Source organism: Anastrepha ludens, chromosome 5 (assembly GCF_028408465.1).
Source record: "Anastrepha ludens isolate Willacy chromosome 5, idAnaLude1.1, whole genome shotgun sequence".
In the NCBI taxonomy this organism is placed as follows: domain Eukaryota; kingdom Metazoa; phylum Arthropoda; class Insecta; order Diptera; family Tephritidae; genus Anastrepha; species Anastrepha ludens.
In genome coordinates this window covers 125,220,506-125,242,597 of record NC_071501.1, presented here as the reverse complement: position 1 = coordinate 125,242,597, position 22,092 = coordinate 125,220,506, and the positions used below count along the sequence as shown (strand labels likewise).

The window sequence follows — 22,092 nt, the reverse complement described above, 5'->3', positions numbered from 1 at the left end:
AATATATTCATGTTTTCTGAAAAAATTATGTTTTATCCTACTAATATTATAAAGGGAAAGTTTGTATGTTTGTGGGTGTGTGTGGATGTGTTTGTGACTCAATCACGCAGAAAGCACCAAACGGATTTGCATGCAATTTTGAAAGCAAGTCCTGACATGGATTGAATAATGGGTAAATTTTGAAAGAGAGTTGCCATCAGTCAAAAAAAACTCAATTAAATATAATATTGCAATACAAGTGTCAAATGAAAAATGGTTTAAGGGAGCTTACTTTTGAAAATATTTTTGAAGAGGGGTTTCCAATTATTTAAAAAATGTTTGTTCAGGCAAAAAGTAATAAAATAAATGAAACATAAAAATATGGGTGCCAAAAAAATGTTTTAAAAACCTTAAGGGGGCGTCCATAAATTACGTGAGATGTTTAAGGGGGGGAGGGGGTCGAGTCAAATCTCATCTAATCTTACATTGGAGAGTGGGAGGGTCTCGGCAAATATCACGCAATTTTTTTTCTGATTGAAACAAAAAAATTGTACATGCTTAAGATTTAATCTCAAGCGTAATCGTAGTATGATTAAGATCATTCACTAATTCGTTCGAAAGAAAATAATTTCATTCATACTTCGACGTTATACATTACTACTGTCAAACCACCATATTTGTTTTATACCAAATAGCTCAATTTAATCTGAATTTGCGGTACAGTGTAGCCCGTCGGTTGTTTTCGCGCCACTATGAGCCGAACGCCCTATCACTCAGGTTGACGTTTGACAATTCCGGACTTTAAAGAACATGACGGAAAATCATTTGCTCCATTTCTAATACGCGTACCGATTCAACCGCTGAATGCCTTCATCAGCACGCCTATTGATCTCTATTGCCCAAGTATACGTGATGATTTAGAGAAAATATGCTGCAGTACATGCGGTATTTACTTCGCATCTATCACAAGAGCTGCAGAGCACAGGAGAGCAGCTCACATTGCACCAGCTAAGCAAGCGCGTATGTTCCGCAAAGTGCGACCCTCACGGATTGTCACAAGACGAGCTAATGAGTTACTGTGCGCAAGCGTCAACGGCTTAGAGTGGCTAGATTAGAACGAAGTTGAAGGAGCACATGATTTTACTGAAAATCATATGGACATGTTGGTCCCAATAGTCTCTCTTGAAACCGCGCATGATTCTCCATGGACTGAATTAGAGTAGATATTCTTTTTTTAATCGCAGTAGTTACGATTTAAGTCTTCTATTGTTAAATTTTTATTACACTTATAACTCTCAGCAATATTGATTACTAGTCTTAACTAGTCGTAAATAAAAGCACGAAGCAAATTTTTTTTCTTTTTACAATAACAATCCAACGCGTTTACATAAGAAACCCACATTTTGAAAAATCTCACGTGAGATTGGGGGATGGGGGAGGGGGTTGAATAAAATCTCACGACATCTCACCAGGGGGTGAGGGAGGGTCAGAAAATTGAAAAAAACACCTCACGTAATTTATGGACGCCCCCTTTGCTATGCTTCATTTATTTTGTTATTTTTATTTATCTAGTATTAAAATTTATTTTTAAATAGATGGCAACCCTACTCAAAAACATACTCGAACTTAGGGGGCGTCCATAAATTACGTGAGGTGTTTTTTTCAATTTTCTGACCCTCCCTCACCCCCTGGTGAGATGTCGTGAGATTTTATTCAACCCCCTCCCCCATCCCCCAATCTCACGTGAGATTTTTCAAAATGTGGGTTTCTTATGTAAACGCGTTGGATTGTTATTGTAAAAAGAAAAAAAAATTGCTTCGTGCTTTTATTTACGACTAGTTAAGACTAGTAATCAATATTGCTGAGAGTTATAAGTGTAATAAAAATTTAACAATAGAAGACTTAAATCGTAACTACTGCGATTAAAAAAAGAATATCTACTCTAATTCAGTCCATGGAGAATCATGCGCGGTTTCAAGAGAGACTATTGGGACCAACATGTCCATATGATTTTCAGTAAAATCATGTGCTCCTTCAACTTCGTTCTAATCTAGCCACTCTAAGCCGTTGACGCTTGCGCACAGTAACTCATTAGCTCGTCTTGTGACAATCCGTGAGGGTCGCACTTTGCGGAACATACGCGCTTGCTTAGCTGGTGCAATGTGAGCTGCTCTCCTGTGCTCTGCAGCTCTTGTGATAGATGCGAAGTAAATACCGCATGTACTGCAGCATATTTTCTCTAAATCATCACGTATACTTGGGCAATAGAGATCAATAGGCGTGCTGATGAAGGCATTTAGCGGTTGAATCGGTACGCGTATTAGAAATGGAGCAAATGATTTTCCGTCATGTTCTTTAAAGTCCGGAATTGTCAAACGTCAACCTGAGTGATAGGGCGTTCGGCTCATAGTGGCGCGAAAACAACCGACGGGCTACACTGTACCGCAAATTCAGATTAAATTGAGCTATTTGGTATAAAACAAATATGGTGGTTTGACAGTAGTAATGTATAACGTCGAAGTATGAATGAAATTATTTTCTTTCGAACGAATTAGTGAATGATCTTAATCATACTACGATTACGCTTGAGATTAAATCTTAAGCATGTACAATTTTTTTGTTTCAATCAGAAAAAAAATTGCGTGATATTTGCCGAGACCCCCCCCCACTCTCCAATGTAAGATTAGATGAGATTTGACTCGACCCCCTCCCCCCCTTAAACATCTCACGTAATTTATGGACGCCCCCAAAAGGAATGCTCGAAAATCGTAGTTTCGAGAAAGTTTTTTGAGTAAGGTTGCCACCTAATTAAAAATTAGTTTTAATAAGAAATAATCAATAATAAAAATAATTGAGTATGGGTGTCATATGAAAAAAATCTAATTTAAGAAAACATTTCGTGTGATAGTTGCCACCTTGTTGAAAGGGTTAATTCAATTTAATAAATAAGCTTACTGAAATGCCACTATTCGCGTGTTAATCGAAGTAGACATGAAAAAAAGAGGTTGTCTGTAAAGTCGGTTTACTGGCAATAGTTTAACGTGACAACGTCATAAGAAAATACTGATGTAATGGTTGCAATTTTCACAATAAAATTTTAATTTTATTTGTTTGATAGATATTTTGTATGGATATAGAGAAGGAGGTAAATGGAATCGCAATGGAATAGGTCAAGTTACATTTACACAAACGTGAAAAATGACGAAACATTTATCAAATTCATGAAAGATATGTTCAATTTCGATTGTGCGTCAGACGTTAATAAGTTAACAACACTAAGAGGCACTATCATCGATTTGACTTTTTCAAGACACATTACACTCGAAACACACCCTTTCATTTCCTACTATCTATCATTTCCTACCTATCATCGTCCTATTCTCAACAGAGAAATGGTTCATTACCAAGCACACGGGAAGAAGGCATATGCAAATACAAATATGTGAATTTATGTACATATGCGCATATACATACATATACATATATGCTCACTCAAGTAGGAGAGAGCCAGATGTCGAACGTTGCCGAACGCGGGGGCCGATTGTGCCTCTTTGTCGTTCGTTCCGCGCTCTCGCTTGCAGTTCAAGCAATGTAACGCCGCATTTTTTGGTGCGAGCAGCCGGCTACATAGAATTATAAGACGTTATCACGTGAAAATTTTGGACGCAGATAGTTCACGACCTGGATCGAACCTGTTAAAAAATTTAATTATATTAATAAGTTGAATAAAATACTGGTGCCAAATGAAAGACGTTAAAGGGAGACTTTTTTTAAAACATCTTTGAAAAGGGTCTGCCAGCTGTTTGAAAATTAATTTAAATATTATAATAGTCAATAATTTTATTTATAAAATAATTAAGTATTATATGTATTAGATACTAAATATAAAAAATAATTGAGCTTATTTAAGAAAATATTTTTGGAGAAGGTTGCCACATTGTTGAAAGACTTAATTCAATTTAATGAATAAACTAACGGAAGTGACACCATATGGGTGTCAATCGAAAGTGGGGTGAAAAATCTTGTATTTTAAATACATGTTTGAACGAGGCTGCCACCTGTTAAAAACCTAAATTCAGTAATATTAGCATACTAATGAATACTTTTCGGAGATTCACAAAGTTACTCAAAGCTTTCCATGTTTCCATTACAAAATACAAATGTTTCATACTCCTAATCTGTTACTAGTGCCTCAGCTGATAATCTGCTACAACATTACAGCAAATATTTTGTATGCTATTTGAAAGAGTTAGGCGAAATATGGAAACTTATATCTAATTAAATACTGATTAATAAATAGTAGTTGGAAGAATGCGAATGAATAAGGAATTTTAACTTAATTGCAAATATTTTGAGAGTTTTCGCTGAGAAATTTTACTCAGGCTTGTGAAGTGTGGTTTTTGTATAACGCAGCGAGTTGTTGTCAATACGATAGTTATTCTTCGCCTGTCTTTTGGGTGGCGTTTCTGCTGCCTCCTCAGCAGACAACTCACAACCCTGAAGTTCAGATTGGCGAAAGTGATGCTTTCTCTAATACGCGGGGAGTTTTTGTGTGCCACCAGAAAGTTCTTACGAGCAGCATTGCTTCGTTGTGTCTTTCGTTCTATGCTTTTGAGTACTTTTTCTTTAGAATTTGCTCTGAAAAAAGCAGTTTTTCTACGAGGCCCTCACGGATTTATCAAGTAGCTAAGGATGGCCGACACAGAGTGAAAATTAGACATCTTACGTCACCTTCAATTATTGCTTCATGCAATTCGCCTAGCCAAGAATACTCACCTGCATGCCAATGGTTACGGCACCCAATCTGTTGTATTTTTTTTATTTCATTCGATTGCGTTGAAATTTGGGTGTGTGGTTTCTACGGGGTGAAATAAAATGCCGAGTTCTTGATAATACATTTTTAATAATAGAGTACATACATCTGCATTTGATTGATACAAATTCTCGTAATATAGCATTCACAATATTTTGTAGCATTAATTTTTATATAAATTATAGCGCATGAATGCCATAATATTGTTACACAAATATGTATAACGGGAATTGGTGTGATTACAATATTTATTTATTACTATTGCATTTCATATGCATAAATGTAGCCTTAATTATTTCTAACTTAGTGAGTAATTTATTTACTTGAAGTGGTTTCTTTAATTTACCTATGATACTAGAATACTACATCACAGTAATTTTCAAAAAACAAACAAAAACACGCTATTACTTGTGTAATGGTAACATTTTTAGGTTATGGTTATTCAGCAGTTAGTTCTGAGCTCTGTAGCAAATATTTAAATACAACAGATATTTCACAAATATCCCAATTATCTAATTGCAATTTATGGAAAACAATCGGACAAACCTTCGCGCGTTTCTTCACTGCTGATGTTCTTCGCTACTTACATCAGTCTGGATTATTAAATTAGCTATTAATAGAGCGCGGAAATGAAGAGCAGTGGTTAAAAAGTGTTTGTTTATTTTAGCGTTAAACGCCAGGAAACGGAAATTGTGCTGTTTTGTTTTTACTTTCTAATCGCTGAATTTGTGTTTTGTCGCCTTGCAAAGTGATGCTTTCAAAATTTTACCACATAAAATTATTATTAAAATAGTGTTGACATAAAATATGTATACTAAATTAAAAAAAAGTTTCTTTAAAATGGAAATACGAGTATGTATGTATATATTTAAAATACATTTTGTATTTTATGTGTGATTTCTAAGTATATTTACAAATGGGGTGTCTCTCGCATGGCCGGCCAACCTGACCAACGACCTGACACCTTAACAACTCCTTTTGCATCACAAAAATCCAAACAAAAACAACATTCTTTAAACAAAAAATATTCAACAGGAAACTAAAGCGTATCACCAGCAGATATAGCGAACATTTAAATTACTACGAGTGCATAAAATGTATAAAAATGCCGCCTGGTATGTGTTTAATATTTTCAGTTGTTGTTGTTGTGTTTTTTAATATTCTATTTTGTGTATGTTTCTTTATTGCTTTTTGCTAAGCTTACTGGACATTCGAATATCACGCCTTGGGGCAGCGGACGTAGCGCAGGACCGCATAGCCGAGTCCACGGAATACCATGAAGAACATCATCAAGACGAGCGTGTTCAGCCAGAGTGGTGCTGTTGAGTTTTGTGCCTTGAGTATTTCCTCGTATGGAATGAACATCGATGTGGTGTCGTTTGTTTTGCAAATTTCGAAGCTGCTAGGATTGCCACACCTACGGCGGAAAAGCAAACTCGATTATTAAATATCAAAATCAGGTTTTTTACTATTTTGAAATTATTGTATGCAGGTGTGTAAGCGTGCAGCATTTTACGCATTTGTAGCACTTTACGCACCTTATCGCTGGTCCCTCGCGAAATTCCAAAATCTGCATATTCTGATAGGCGTAGTGTATCATCGAGGTGTAGCGGATCCAGCTCAGTCCATCTGGAATGCGTGTCGATAAATAGCCGCCGAATAGTTGTGTCGCCAGCGTGTAGAGTGCGCTCAGCGTGATGCTGACATTCATATCCATGCAACACGCACCGATGAAGAAGCCCACGCTTTGCGCCACGATTGTGTTCAGCAGCAGAAAGACCAGCATCAAGAAGAAGAGCTTAAAGCTGCAAAGTAATTAAACATCAGTGGTAGTTTTCGGAAGACATTTTTCGAAAGAAATAACAAGGATGTGGAGTGTGGAGCGCTACGCATAAAATGTGATTAATTAATTAACTGGTTATTCAACATTTTAATTATTCAATCGTTAAATTGCTCGAATAATTCAACTTTATAGGGAGTTCAAATGGGGGCATTTTACAGGCAACTTTTTTTTCTTTGAGAAACCCTGTGTTAGTTTAGGAAACCTTAGCGAGTGGCTTCGAACTCGATTATTATTAATACATTACGTGGATAATAAAATTAATATTACAAAGCTTTTGGAATGCTAGGAGCATTACACTGAGTATTGTGTCGCGTGTTGACTCCATTTCACTTTTTTTTTTGTTGGAACAACTAGCAAGTACAGCACTCAGACAACATTACTATATGGACTATTGTATTGCACTCGGGTTCCCTTTTTAATTTTCTTTAAATATACCCGACCTCCGAAGAAATCTGAGTAGATCTTGTAGTGCTAAGTAGCCAAGGTGGTCGCTTTTCTTTTACTTACTAAATAACAAACTCCCGTACAACTAAAAATTACCTCATATAAACAGGGCAGTAAACTTTTCGGCATTTAACTTTTCATTCAACTTTTGATTCATCTAATCGCCTGTGAAAGTTGAATCGTGTAAACTCCGTATTAGATGCATCAAAGATTAAATTGGCTGCGGCCTCTGTAGCCGAATGGGTTGTTGCGTGACTACCATCGGATATGCACAGGTTAGAATGGCCTTGGAACACCATATAATAGAAAAGAGATTTTCTAGCAGCGGTCGCCACTCGACAAAAAAACCACCAGTATTTCTGCTTTGAAAAAGCTCCTCGTAAAAACCATTTGCCCTTCGGAATCGGTTTAAACCTGTAGGTCCCCACATTTGTTGAACAACATCAAGACACACACCACAAATAGGAGGAGGAGCTCGGCTTGGCACCCAATAAAGAGTGTAAGCGCCAACTGTTCTAATAATTACCCTTGGATTTAATCATAATTTTTGATAAAGTTATTAATCACATATTGAAAGCACTACCCATCGAATACTCCACCTATTTTTTATTTAAAATTTTTTTTTTGGTTTTTGTTTTTGAGTAGTAAAATCATTTATTTATGGCAGGATTGATTAACTGAGCAATTGATTGCTAAACATGTTCGAATAATCGCGTGTATATATTATTTTTATATATTTGACCGTATATTTTGAATTGAGCACTGGGAAGTGCGAATACAGAGGTTTCTTCTCCTTGATTGGCGCGGTAACCGCTTAAGCGATTTTAGCCGAGTTTAATAAAGCGCGCCAGTCGTTCCCTTCTCGTGCTAACCGGCGGCAGTTGGAGACACCAAGTAGAGCCAAGTTCTTCTCCACCAGCTGATCTATCCAACGCAGAGGAGGCCACCAGCTGGTAGAGCATTGAATACTTTCAGAACCGAAGGGTTTGTGCCTAATCGGACGACATGTCGCATCCAACGAAGCCAATGAACACATAGGCTTAGTTCTAGAAATTTCCTCACATAGTATAGAAATTTTAAAAATGCACTACTGAAAAGGTCGTAGTTTCGCGGAGACAATTCGAAATTCTCGTAATTTGCTAACGCGCTAATATGAATGGTACACCAAAGTCATGTGATTTGCTGTCGTTTGATATGTTTTTTTTTGGGGATTTTCGAAAATGGCAGTGAATGCCAATAATACAAGGACCAGAACATGATTCCAAAACTGAAAGACGAGACTATGCTAAAATATCATCGGAAATTTCGTCGAATTTCAAAACTTTTTTACACGCAAAATATGAGAACTTTTCAAATAAATTTCTCTCACCTGGTGCAGCCCAGCATTGGATAGGATATCATGAGGTAGACAGTCGGCAGCGTCACAACCAAAGGCAACTCGCCAAACATTTTTGCCAAGTAATAAGCAGACAGCCTATACGCGCCAGACCGACGCTCCTTACTAATAACTTCACGTTCGGCAGGGACTAGAAAACAAAAGCAAAACATAATTTCCTTCTTCCAAACTCAGAAAATTAGTATCAGTAAGAAAGTGATTTGTGGATTTGTGACTCACATGAATTTAAAGCACCAAAAAGCGCAAACAGCATCCAGTATGTCTGCGAAAAGAACATCCAGCCTTGCAGGTCATGTAGGAACTCTTCTGTACGGGGTATTTGAAACCATATGGAGCCAGCCATCAGTGCTAGGCCAATCGTTTGAAACCAATTCAATTTGGACAGCATGCGTGGCCTGGCCTCTTTGAAGTTGCGACTGGACAGCACACAGAACTGCGTGTGAAAACTCGTTGGATAGTCAAGCCAATCGCTGTCGCCACAACTCTCATAGCGGTGGCAGTCACTGGAAGTAGCGCTGGAATTGGATTGGGAATCGTGACCATACCACAGCTGTTGCGACGCTTCTTCATTTGAGTGCTGATGGTCGCTTATGATTAGCATGGCATCGTGGTTGATATGGTTTTTGTGGTTGTTGTGTATGTCCTTGTAATAATTGTTGATAATATCGTTGATGAGCGCGTCGTGTTTGTGTGACTTCTCGTTGATGATCTCGCTGGTTGTGGTGGCGGGTGTGGAGTTGTTGGCTGCGATATGTGTAATTGTGTTGGCAGCATCGCCATTGTGACGTAAGTGTAGTTGGTGGTTATTGGAGTGGTGTTGTTGGTTATGCTGATTGTTCGTATTCACCGTAATACAGTTTCTGTTCAAGTAGTTCCCGTGCGATTCCTTGGCGGCTATGAAAAGTTGTTCGCGGATTTTAGGGTATGACTTGAGTTGTTCCACTGTGAAGTAGAAATTATTAGTATTCAATTTGTAAGCACTTTCAAATAAATTCCCATCACTTATTACTTACAGACGAAATCAGCGGGATTGTAGTGTGGTTTGATGGCAACTCCGATACTCTCGAAATACGTATAAATATTATTCACCTCGCCAAAGTATGCAGTGCGGCCGTTGTAGAGCAGCAGCAGCTTGTCAAACATGTGGAACATTTGGGAGGAAGGCTGATGAACGGTGATCACCACAGTCTTTTGCTCTTGCACAGCATAACGCTTAAGAAACTTCATGAGCGATATGGCAGAATGACTGTCAAGGCCGGATGTTGGCTCCTGCAATAAGCGCCAAATTTTAAATTAAGAGCGGAAGCGACAAATGTATATAAGAGCAAGCCAAAACCAAATACCGAATACATTGCTCTTAGGCGTCCGCTGCATATGCAGAGTACAAAAGTCTATAAATAAAAGCAGCTCTGCTTCTCTCAGCGTAATTGAATGTGTGTGTAGGCATTTGCTTCCCATTTGTTATTTGAGTTTGTTTTGATTTCTCTTCCCATAATAATTATATGCGTATGAATGTACATATACCCAAGTAACATACACACGCTTGCATGTACATATGTATGTGTATGCATATTTATACTCACATCTAATAGCATCAACAACGGGTTCGTTAACAACTCGCATGCGATATTGGCACGTTTCTTCTCACCACCCGACAATCCCCGATTCAGGTAGTCGCCAAATTTCGTGTGTTGACAAAATGTTAGCTCCAGAGCTTCCAGTATACGATCAACTAATTTGATTTTTTCCGTTTTCGACATTTTCTCTGGCAGACGCAACAGGGCCGTGTACATAACAGTCTCTCTGAGGGTTAGACCAGAGAAGAATATCTCCTCTTGCAGCACGTAGCAGATCTTACGGCGCCACTTTTTCGAGAGCGGTTCGCGATTTAGGTAAACGCCTCCGCTGTCAAAGCGTCGCTGCCCGCTGAGGCAGTCGAGCAATGTAGTCTTCCCACTACCAGATGGGCCCATTACGGCTAAAACTTCGCCGGGACTGCACAGCGTAAAAGAGGCCAGGCCAAATGCATAACATCACCAAGAAAACAAAAACATAAGCGCAATGCAAAATGCAGTCAAATCGTGGAATGGTGTATTGGGGTATTGGTGTGGATATGGAGAACGTAGAACGAAGTACGACGGAGCAATAAAGGAATGTGGAAATAAAAATATAAAAGCGTAGAAAGAAGAAAGCAAAATAGAAAAATAGAAAAAAAGCATGAAAATTATTGTGTGCATGAAGGTAAAATGTGGCAGTATGTTTGTAGTTCAGTTGTTACCTTACTAAGCCACTCACATCGGAGAGAATCTGGCGTTCGTTGTGGAGCACGTTTAGATTCTGGAATGACAACTGCAACGTACGAAGGTGCGGTTCTGTGTCGGATATGAAAGGAAATGCGGACATGGCGGGATCGCTGCTGAAATGATAGAAAGCATAACAAGAAAATGAAATTAAAAGAAATTAGGAAATCCGTGAAAAATTCAAATTTATGTATTTGCGTTAAAAAATATGTACATATATGTATGTATGTATGTATGGGTACATGTTCATATGTTTCTTTAATTAAGGAAGTTGGGACCAGAGAAATACTCTGAACCAATGAAGGGAGCACAATAAAAATTTCAAGTCGCAGGGCTAAGTCCCATAAATAATAATAATAATAGAAAAATTGATGGAATGAATTTTTTTAATTATAATCTGGTAGATAATTTCATATTATTTTTATTTTTTGTATATTATATCCGGAATATGTGAGCCGCGGCTACGAGTTGCATGGTCCATTCGATCAGTTCAATTTTCGACTACTTTTTCCAATAAATCTGGCCGTATGGCGTCAATGGTAGATTGAATATTGCCATGAATCGACGGCTAAGCGCGCTGTATGGAAAGTTGCGCCACCCTTTTGTCGATGTTTTGCTGATTCTTTTTTGGAAACAAAAATTCAGTCAGCATATCTCGATAGCGCACGCGATTCGCCATAACGACAGCTCCATCCTCATTTCCAAAGAAATAAGGGCAGATGATGTCGCCAGCATGTAAACCGTGCCTAAAATGGACGAAGTGCTCTAAGAACTTGTCGAACAGGTTTTTATTTTTTTCCCCAAAGTAAATTTTCACGATTAGGAAACGTTACTCTGGCGGTAAACAATTCATGATGACTTGCCAAACCTCACTGAACAGAAAAATCTCCCCATACTTTGCTGCCGTTCAGAAGAATTCAGTTTGCGGCCGCCATGATTAGCCTTCCTTTTCACTGTGTTGGCCCACCGATGTTTGCCATTATGGAAAGGAAAGGTGAAGGAAAGATAGCAATGCGAATTCCACTATAGAACCAATAAAGAACGCAGGATCGCAGGATCGCAGCTATCAACCTTAAAGTCATTATCTGATATTTCATTAAGAAATTTTGACATGGAATGCAAGGACTCTTCTGACCGATCGATAAAAGCTATGTAGCAGCCATGGCTATGCGCTAACTCCACGCTCGCGTCTTAATCAAAATTCCATGTCAGTCTTTCTCCGCGACACACACACGGTTCATTACATTTCTTAATTTCTTTTGTTTCGAGATAATTTGCAATTTCATATTTTTGGTTTTTCTAATATTCATGTTTTTATTTATTTTCAATTCGAAATCTCTTGGCTGGCTTTCATGTGCTTCCACGCACGCTGCTTTGGCATTTTTCATCGATATGTGGGCCAGTAATATGTATACATATGCCCAAGTATGTGTGTGTGTTCGCCTATGAGTGCATGATTTTTCTTCAAATAGCATCGGTGGAAGTTAATAACAACTGAACATTGAAGAAAAGCAGTGTCAACCAGAAAGAATAATTACGAGCAGATTCTTTTTATCTTTATACACTTTCTATGGACTTGCCCACATACTCGAGCGCATACTCATATGTATATGCACCTATGAGTGTGTGATGGCGCGAGTGCATTTATCCGATTGTTTGAACAAATTCTGACAGACTGACTTCTCAGTCACTAACTCACGCAGTCGCTGGGCTGGTTAGCTGCAGCAACGAACCGGTGCCACTGTCATTTTATTTTAGTTTTTCTGATCTTGCTCTGATTTCAGCGCCGCGGCGTCCACTCACAAATGCACACCACCGCAAACGCATTACATGCAATGGGATCTGTAAATATTTTCATTTTGTTGCGTAGCTTTTATTCCTTTTTGACGATGTTGCTACTGCTGCTGCTGCTGCTATTATTATTATACATACTATTATTGTTATTATCTTCATCACTTAGTGCGTATATATACACACGAGTGTGTGTGTGTGCACATGCGAGTTTTTCGGTTTTCCATGGCTTTTGTGTCGCCATTCTTGGCACTGCGCATATTGTTTGCTGTAGTTGTTGTAGTTATTGCGGCTGTCGCTCCTTCGATTTAATCTCATTAATACATTCACGCGATATCTGTTGAAATTAACATTTCTTCTTAATATGTATTAATTTTTTTATCACAGAACTTGGGTCATACTGCCCGCGGGGTCGTTGACTTCTTGTAAGGCAAGCTCCTACCCGGTTATTTACATATTTATTTACATTTACTTATATGTAATTATGCAAGTATATATACATACACCTACAATACATTATTCGTACAAATATTCGCGTTTCTCGAGTTGCTGATGTGCAGCTGACTTAAATATTCTGGACCAACTGCCATAAATACAATATTCAAAAAATAATCAGCGAGTGGTTCGTTTTAGACGCAACGATTTTTTTCCACAAAAGACCTAAAAGAATTCAATGAAATTACCAACATTCGTCTCTTCTTTAGCCTTCTTTGTGGCATTTAGCGTTTATAGAGGCCTAAAACTTAAGGCTCCTTCGACTGACTTAATTAAGTATAAGGGGAAGAAAAAGCCACCCTGGTGGTCAGAAGACCTGTCTACACTAAGAAACGACAGCAGAAGACAGTTTAATAGAGCGAAAGCGACACGAGAGAGTAAAGACTGGGACTGCTACTACACTAAGCTAAAAATTTACAAAAAAGAAGTTAGGAAAGCGAAAAGGTCTGGTTGGAGAACGTTCTGTGGAGAAATCGAAGGAACCACAGAGGCCTCCAGACTGCGTAAAATCCTTTCAAAAAAACACTATACCACCGGATACCTCCAAAAACCGGACAGGAGTTGGACTACTTCGAGTGACGAAACTCTGAAGTTGCTAGTGGACACACACTTTCCCAGCAACGAATCATCTAACGTGTTAATCAACAATGGTACAGAAAGACCAAACTCTGACATTGAAGAAATAATCACTGAAACTAGGATAACCTGGGCAGTGAACACGTTCAAACCATTTAAATCACCGGGCCCAGATGGATTATTCCCGGCCCAAATACAACATTCACTAAACTATATCATGGAGTGGTTGACGGTCATATTTAAGGCCGCTCTGAAACTGAAAAGTGTCCCATCAACATGGAAAGAGGTAAAAGTGGTCTTTATCCCTAAAGCGGGAAAAAGTTCACACACGACACCTAAGGATTTCAGGTCAATAAGCCTATCCTCCTTTCTGCTAAAAACATTAGAAAGAATTTTAGAAGAGCATATTAGGGCTAACATCAGCCCTTATAAGCTCAGCATCTCACAACATGCGTACTGTAAAGGGAAATCAACCGAAACAGCACTTAACTCACTTGTTACAGAAATCGAGAAGTCAATGTATAATAAAGAATTCACACTGGTAGCCTTCCTAGATATCGAGGGCGCATTCAACAACATCCTACCGGATACCTTAATAAAGGCACTGACGGACTTCGGGATCTCTGGCGCTCTGGTTGAGTTCATCAAAAACATGCTCTTGAGCAGATTGGTGATCGCAAACCTAGGAGACTCAGAGATCAAGAAAAAAGTTAGCAGAGGAACACCTCAAGGCGGTGTGCTGTCCCCTCTCCTATGGGTGCTGGCACTAAACTCATTGCTAAAGAGCCTAGAGAAGAGAGGACAACACGTTGTAGCCTATGCGGACGATGTTGCATTGGTAGTAAGGGGGAAATTCCCCAATACACTCATAGAAGTCATGCAGGATTTACTAAACATGGTTGAAAACTGGTCAAAAGCAAATGGGCTAAGCGTCAACCCCAATAAAACTGAACTCATCCTATTTACCAGGAAACACAAAATTCCAAATATAATTCCTCCGACTCTAGGTGGAACGGCACTGTCATTCAGTGATGAGGCCCGCTACCTAGGTCTAATACTAGACCGAAAGCTAACATGGAAGGCAAATGTCGAAGATAGAGTAAAAAGGGCGACAATAGCACTATACTCTTGTAAACAGCTAATAGGACTAAGTTGGGGTCTCTCCCCATCTATCGTATACTGGCTTTACACGGCAATTGTCAGACCAAACCTAACATACGGCATATTAGTATGGTGGCCAGCTTTAGATAAATTGTACGTCAAAAGAACCATAGCACACGTACAAAGAATGGCCAGTCTTTGCATCTGCGGGGCCCTCAGAACCACACCCACAGATGCACTAAATATTATTCTTAACATTTTACCAATAGAGCAGTACGGTAAGCAAACAGCTGCCAAAGCAACTCTCAGACTAAGAGAAATCGGCCTACTCAGAACGTACCAAAGAGAGCACTCCTCAATTTTAGAACAATTCCCCTGCATTCCCAGCACAACGGATTTCTGTAGGACCAAGGACATCAATTTCGATAAATCCTTTGTCACAGTATTTCCTTCCAAAGAGGAATGGGATAACGGGCTCATTGTCAAGATAAATGACTTAAACATCTACAAAGATGGCTCAAAACTAGACAACCAAGTAGGCGGAGGGGTCTACTCCGACAAACTCGGAGTATGCCAACCATTTCGCTTGCCTGATCATTGCAGTGTATTTCAGGCGGAAGTCACTGCCATAAAAGAGGGACTTAAAGAGATAAAAACGAGAGTATTATCCGCAAATGAAGTCTTCATTTACTCGGACAGTCAAGCAGCAATAAAAGCGCTGGAATCAAAAACACACTCGTCAAAAACAGTTCTAGAATGTTTTAAACTACTAGATGACGTATCTAAGTGCTACAAGGTGCACCTTATCTGGGTACCAGGCCACAGAAACATTGCAGGAAATTGTAAGGCGGATGAACTTGCAAGAACCGGTACAACGCTCGGTCTCGAACCGGATAAGGCGCTGATACCCATGCCCATAGCCACTTGTAAATTACTTATAGACAGGGAAACCATCAAAAAGGTAAATACAATCTGGCAAAACCTCACAACATGCGAACTAAGCAGACAGACATGGCCGAACTGGAACAGCGGTCGATCGAAGATCTTGCTACGATTCAACAGAGAATCTATAAGAAAAATGATAGGTGTTTTAACTGGTCATTGCTTAATAGGCAGCCACGCTAGAAGGTTAGGACTCCCTTACTTCGATTTCTGTAGAAGCTGTCTTAATACAGAAGAAGAGGAAACAGTCAGACACCTTTTATGTGAGTGTGAAAGCCTAGCTATGAGAAGGCTGCGCACTCTCGAGACAGCATTTCTAACCGATGTAGCGGACATAGCCCATCTAAAACTAACGAAGCTCTGCTCGTTTATTAAAGCAACCGGATGGTTTGAAAAGGAACACGTAGAGTAAGGATAAGCTCCAGTGGTATCACAATGGACCTGCTGAAGGTCCAAGTGTGTCTTGCGACAACCACCCTACCTACCTACCTACCTACTTAATTCGCTGTAACGTGCCAAGTGGTGGCTTCCATGTTGTCAATTATAGCTGGTTTATCCACTTAGTCCCGTGGTTTGTTGTCCCCTCACAAAATAGTGTTAAAAGTGGTCAAATTATATGGCCTAGGTGCACCAATGGTAGACCCATTTTCAGATTGAACACTCAAAAAGGCCGCAGACGGGGAAGACCAGCGAACACCTGGAGACGACTGCTGGAATCAGAAGCCCGCGCCTTCGCAAAATATACCCGAATGGAAGAAACTCGTTGTGGTTTTGTGTTCCACACTGGAACGCTAGGGTTTTGCGATTGAATGTAGCTATGCCTTGCTGAAATCATTAGATAGTTAGACAATTGGTGTCTGCCGTGGACGAAACCAAAACAACGCAAATCGCTATTGATGATATCGTTGATTATAACTTCAATTGTGAAAATTTATGGATCAGCGTTTTCGGCGCGCAAGCTACCCTTCGATGTGTAACTTATAGCTTTCGAGATAAAATGGCGTTTCTTTTCTAAACGCGAGCTCTCCAAATAGGTACTCCAAATGTGTCCTGACTGTTTTAACCAGATACTCATTAAAATGTAACTGAACCGTATCATCAAAAACTCGCTTCCTTTTAAGTCGCTTTTCAGCACATTTACCCACGGTACGAAGCAAGCAATGACCCAATGACGTAAATTCTAGCATTAAGTGGATCCCATCTGGGTAAGAGCCAAAGCTTTCTTCAGAACTTTCCGGTAGTATACGGGCAGTAGTAGACGAGCTTTTGAGAGCGGTCTGGAATCTACACTTCTATAGCGGCGGTAGCTTCTTTCGTGCCGACAGTATTCATATAAGCTCATTTTGGATAAATTGATAGAATGGCTATCTGGGCACTGTGCTCGTTGTTTGTGCGTTCGAAATTATTCGATCTGCATCCAAATATTTCGATATTATGGTCATTTGGATCCCCGGACACAGTGGCATAGCGAGAAACGGTTTCACCACAGCGTATGGTATCCAAATGGACGAATTTTATTCTTTTCCAAGTTCTTTTTCCAACTTCTTTGACCAACAATCCTATGGACACTTTCTGACTGCTGGCGAAATATGCACAGACACCAAAAGATCAGAGGTTTTCTAACTAAAGAACTGAGTTTATTAACTATTTACATATATAGAGACATTGCATGTAAATTTACTCATATTACGTATGTATGTATGCAAGCAATGCTAGAGTTATGAGATTACACTGATTATCGAAATGAGATTATAAATTTTCTTAAATCGTAATTTTGTTAAGATTTGAAAGCACAAATACACTCTGTACTGGCTGTAGCACCGCTCCTAACCACATCACCCAACGCAGCTTTGATACATCCAAATAGAGTAAGCCCAATTATGTACATACATGCATACGTGCATATGTGAATGGAAATGTGGTGTACGTGCTAGTTTGCACATTCAGCCAACACTTTCTTTTGGAAATTTTAAGTTAGCTTTTTACGAGTACATGTATTTTATATTTTTGCCGATGCTGCTGTGACGCCAAGTCAGTATGCTGAATAGCTTTTTCCACAAACAAAAATCTTCTTAGAGTACACCTACTCCTCCGGTAGAAGTACTTCTACTTCATGACATGATAGCCAAACCATTTTTTGAAAATCTTGTCGTCTGAAAGCAACACATTTATTATTTGACTTTTCCACGCGATCGTTCGATGGGTGATCAAGCGGTCTGCAGGTAGTCCATCAATGACCATAACGCGTTATAACAACTGGAGCCAAAAAATAAGACGAAAATACATACATTCGGCAGCGGAAAGCAAAGTGGACAGTGGAGGATCCTAATTATGAGACGTCTTCGCAGCGAAGGGCGAAACCTAATAGTCAGCTCAAAAATTTGAAGAGCTGAGAGATGTGTATGTCCGCTGCAGAAGAAGTCGCATTAGAAGTTGAAACAAAATTGATTGGTAAAAGGTCATGTGAAGTTAACTTTCTTTTTATTAAATTAAACCTAAATGAAAGATTATCCTCAATAGATTATTATTTTCTACACAATGATCGGCAGTAAAACATCATAAAATGAAAAACAATTTTGAAGAAATAAGAATACATACAAACTAATAGGGTGGTGTACAAAAATACACTACGGGATGATGAAAATCAAAGAGCGCGTGGAATTGATGACCCGAAGGCAATTGACGAATTCGCCTCTCTGAAGTTGAGAGAAAATATTTTTTCGTTGTAGTTTTGGGCATGATTGATTGAGTCATTGAAAGCGTTTGTGTGTTATTGTTGGTATAAAAAAATGTGTTTTTCTATGGCTTCTTGAAAAGTATTTTACTTTACATTCCTTCAGAAATTCCTCGAATCGGATGCATACGAAATACTTCCAAAATTATATGCCCCAATTATGGTTTAGCCACGCGCTCTCGCTAACTTAAGATACGCCCCTAGATGTATTCGATGTTTAGACTGCGATATAGAAAGTATTGAAAAACACTTAAGTCTGCGCAGCTGGCTTTTAAGATACGGAAAAACTTATGAGTGGTGAATTCAGAGTTAGTTGAGTACTAAGGTGCAGTTAACAGGCGCCAGTTAGCAAAGATATGCGAACTAAGACAGCGCTGAAAAGAGATTACCACCTGCGTACCAACAACTTCAATAAATATTTACAAAGAGTGGCGCAAAATGTTTGCATTAAAGTTTATGGAATGTCTGATTATTCATGTATGTTTGTATGTAGATATGTAAATACAAGCTTAAGGAAGTTAATGCAGATCCAAAATCTTGCTGCTTGTACTAAAGCGGTTGAACATCTTTTGGAAAGTGTTTTTTGACATGATAACGTCTTATAATTCGATTTAACCGGCTGCACGCACGAAAAATTGTGTCGTTATCTTGCTCAATCGTCGTTATCTTGCTCATTCGTCGTTATCTTGCTCAATCGTCGTTATCTTCCTCATTCGTCGTTATCTTGCTCATGGTCGTTACCTTGCATGAACTGCAAGCGAAAGCGCGGAACGAACGTCAAAGACCCCAACGTTCGGCCACGTTCGACATCTTGCTCTCTCCTACTTAAATGAGCGTATATATGTATATGCGCATATGTACATATATAAATTCACATATTTGTATTCGCATATGCCTTCTTATTGATTATTATTAATTTGATTTACTTGCAGAATTTAAAATAAAACCAAGTGTATCATCATCATTCTTACCGAATTTTTAATTAGTGACGACTAGTTGTTAATAATACCTGTTGTTTTAATGTTATTATTATTAATTTTTTTATTATATATGAAGGAAAAAATGTATGGTAATATTTACCACATACCTTATAAGATATGTTGTATACTAATATGTATACTAATATGCATATATGTACAATACATATACAATTTTGCGCAAGTTTCAAAAAGAATAAATCTATATGTAAAGATGCATACAAATCATATGGGCATATCAAATGTACGAATCTATTCTGTACGCAAGCAAATGTAAGCTAATGTGCTTGAACTGCAAGCGAGAGCGCGGAACAATCGACAAAGACACAGAATCGGCCCCCGCGTTCGGCAACGTTCGACATCTGGCTCTCTCCTACTTGAGTGAGCATATAGGTATATGTATGTATATGCGCATTTGTATATAAATTCACATACTTGTACCTATTTGCATATAATAACGTTTTGTGATTCAAACACGTCTCTTCAGTGTCTTTATCAAAACTAAAGCTTCTTTATTTCTTAAAATAGTAACAAAGGTAAATTAACGGTAATACACATATTTATTAAACTTAGGCTAGGTTCTCTTAAACATATTTGTAAATTAGTACTTATTTTATTTAACACAACTTCAATCTTTCTCTCTCTCTTTTCAATGCATAATTAGGTTTATATACTTATGTACATATATATATAATATATGTGACTATATACATATGTATTCATGTAGTTAGTATACGTATGTGACTCCTCCACCACCAGATACAGCAATCCCTGCTGGCTCATAACTTACCTATTATTATAAAGTATCAAAATTATTTTTTCGTTTTATTTGAGATTTATATATTTTTTTAAATTTATTATCATTTGATAATATATAGTTTCCTTCTTTTCTATAATTTAAAATTTTTTTGTATTTAGCTTTGACTTACTTACTCTATTATTTTTAACAACATCATTTACAAAATTGCTTTCATCAACTCTGTTTGTTTTCGTATTTATCGTATTTATTCTTTTAGACTTTTGCTCATGTAATGATTCCGAAAATTTGGATAAGTTTTCTTGCGAAATTAAATTGTTTAAAAGGTCAATTGGTCGGTCCTTCGTTGTAGAATGAATAGAATTATTGTAAGACACTACTGCTTTAAAAACTTTGTCCTGCAGCTCGTCCGTGTTGCTTGGATCTGCGTTAAATAAGCGTATATGTTCATTAAGCGTGCTGTGCAGTCTTTCTACATCAGCATTTCCGGTCTTCAAATAAGTCGTAGTTGTATGTAAATTTATTTATTGATCCTTCAAAAACTCTCTTATTGCGGCTGTATCTAGTTCACTATCAAAAACTACTTGTTTTGGTTTACCTAGATACTGGATTCTTTGTTTAAGGGCTGTCAGAATTGAGACCCAGGTTCTATCCTCCAAATACTGAGCAGTTGCGTATTTCGTAAGTTTATCTATACTTGTCAAATACATCGCACCGCGTTGTTTGTAATAAATATCTACATATATGTACAATGTCGTTATGATGTTTTGGAGTAGGTGTTATGTTCAACTTATATTTTAGTTTTGGGTAAAAATAATCTCTCTTTATTTCTTCGAAAACTTCCAGAATACCCCTGTGGTTATTCTTTAAATGCGTTGTTTCTATCATTTGTAAAAGCTTCTCTCTATCAATTATGTCTTCAATAAAAATCGGTGATCTCATTACTTGAAGATACTTGTTTTTTGCGAAATATTCAGTGTAGTTGGATTGAAATTCTCTGAATAAATCAATGTTTGGACAATAAACCACTACTAGTCCCTTCGCAGGCAATTTTTTCTTCATAAATTCCAAAATATACTTTTTATTTGCAACTTTTAAAATATGACGAATTTTATTTTTGAAAATTATTTTAGTTTTGAAAGAATTAAAATTTGAGCTGTCCATAATTATTTGATGTCTAAAAATATTTACTGGTCTTTCTGTTATTTTAATAAAATCAGTGTCGTCACTTTCCGCGCTATGTACTGTATTAACATCTTCGTCAAACAGTTCATGTAAATTTATTGCTACTTCATCATCCGATTTTTTATAGTTTAACCTACTTAACCCATCGGCTATAACGTTTTCTTTGCCTTTTATGTAAATGATATCAAAATCAAATTCATTAAGTCTTATTTTCCATCTCTGTAGCTTTGCATTTAGTTCTTTTATATTATTTAACCATACTAACGGACGATGATCTGTCTTAATTGTAAATCTACGACCAAAAAGATATGGACGGAAGTACTTAGTCGTCCACACAATATCAAGTAATTCCTTTTCAATCGTGCTATAATTTCCATAAGTGTACGACTTGCAAAAGAAATAACTTTGTTGCCTTGCATAAGAGCTGCACCTAAAGAAAAATTACTTGCATCTGTTACAAATGTAAACGTTTTGCTAAAATCTGGGTGAACAAGTAAAGGATAATTTTTTATTAGAATTTTTAATTTTTTAAAAGCTTCTTGAAAATCTTTGTCATTCGTATTAACTTTTGCGCCCTGTTTTGAGTAGTGTTTGATAAATCTTCTGTAGTATCCTGTGATACCTAAAAAGGATTTTATTTCCTTCTGAGTTTTGGGCAACGCTTCTCGTCAATGGCTTTAACTTTTTCGGGATTCGGTTTGATGCCATCAGAATTAATTCCGTGGCCTAAAAACTTTGTTTCTTTCAAGAAAAGTACAT

At 37.9% G+C, this 22,092-nt stretch overlaps 1 protein-coding gene across 5 annotated transcripts in view; it reads right to left on the bottom strand.

Annotated features, from left to right (window-relative positions):
* Positions 1 to 4,862: 4,862 nt before the first annotated feature.
* Positions 4,863 to 22,092, bottom strand: part of LOC128865121 (ABC transporter G family member 1) — a 94,356-nt gene continuing 77,126 nt past the window's right edge. For 4 of the 5 annotated variants that reach the window (XM_054105114.1, XM_054105113.1, XM_054105115.1 and 1 more), the window contains 7 exons: positions 10,754 to 10,891; positions 10,059 to 10,470; positions 9,489 to 9,744; positions 8,695 to 9,417; positions 8,449 to 8,605; positions 6,331 to 6,597; positions 4,863 to 6,209 (listed from right to left, as the gene is read on the bottom strand). In XM_054105114.1, the coding sequence (XP_053961089.1) occupies positions 6,011 to 6,209; positions 6,331 to 6,597; positions 8,449 to 8,605; positions 8,695 to 9,417; positions 9,489 to 9,744; positions 10,059 to 10,470; positions 10,754 to 10,891 (2,152 nt within the window). In that variant the 3' untranslated portion in view covers positions 4,863 to 6,010. The remainder of the gene's footprint in view (positions 6,210 to 6,330; positions 6,598 to 8,448; positions 8,606 to 8,694; positions 9,418 to 9,488; positions 9,745 to 10,058; positions 10,471 to 10,753; positions 10,892 to 22,092) is intronic. The other variant, XM_054105117.1, reaches the window with a different exon arrangement.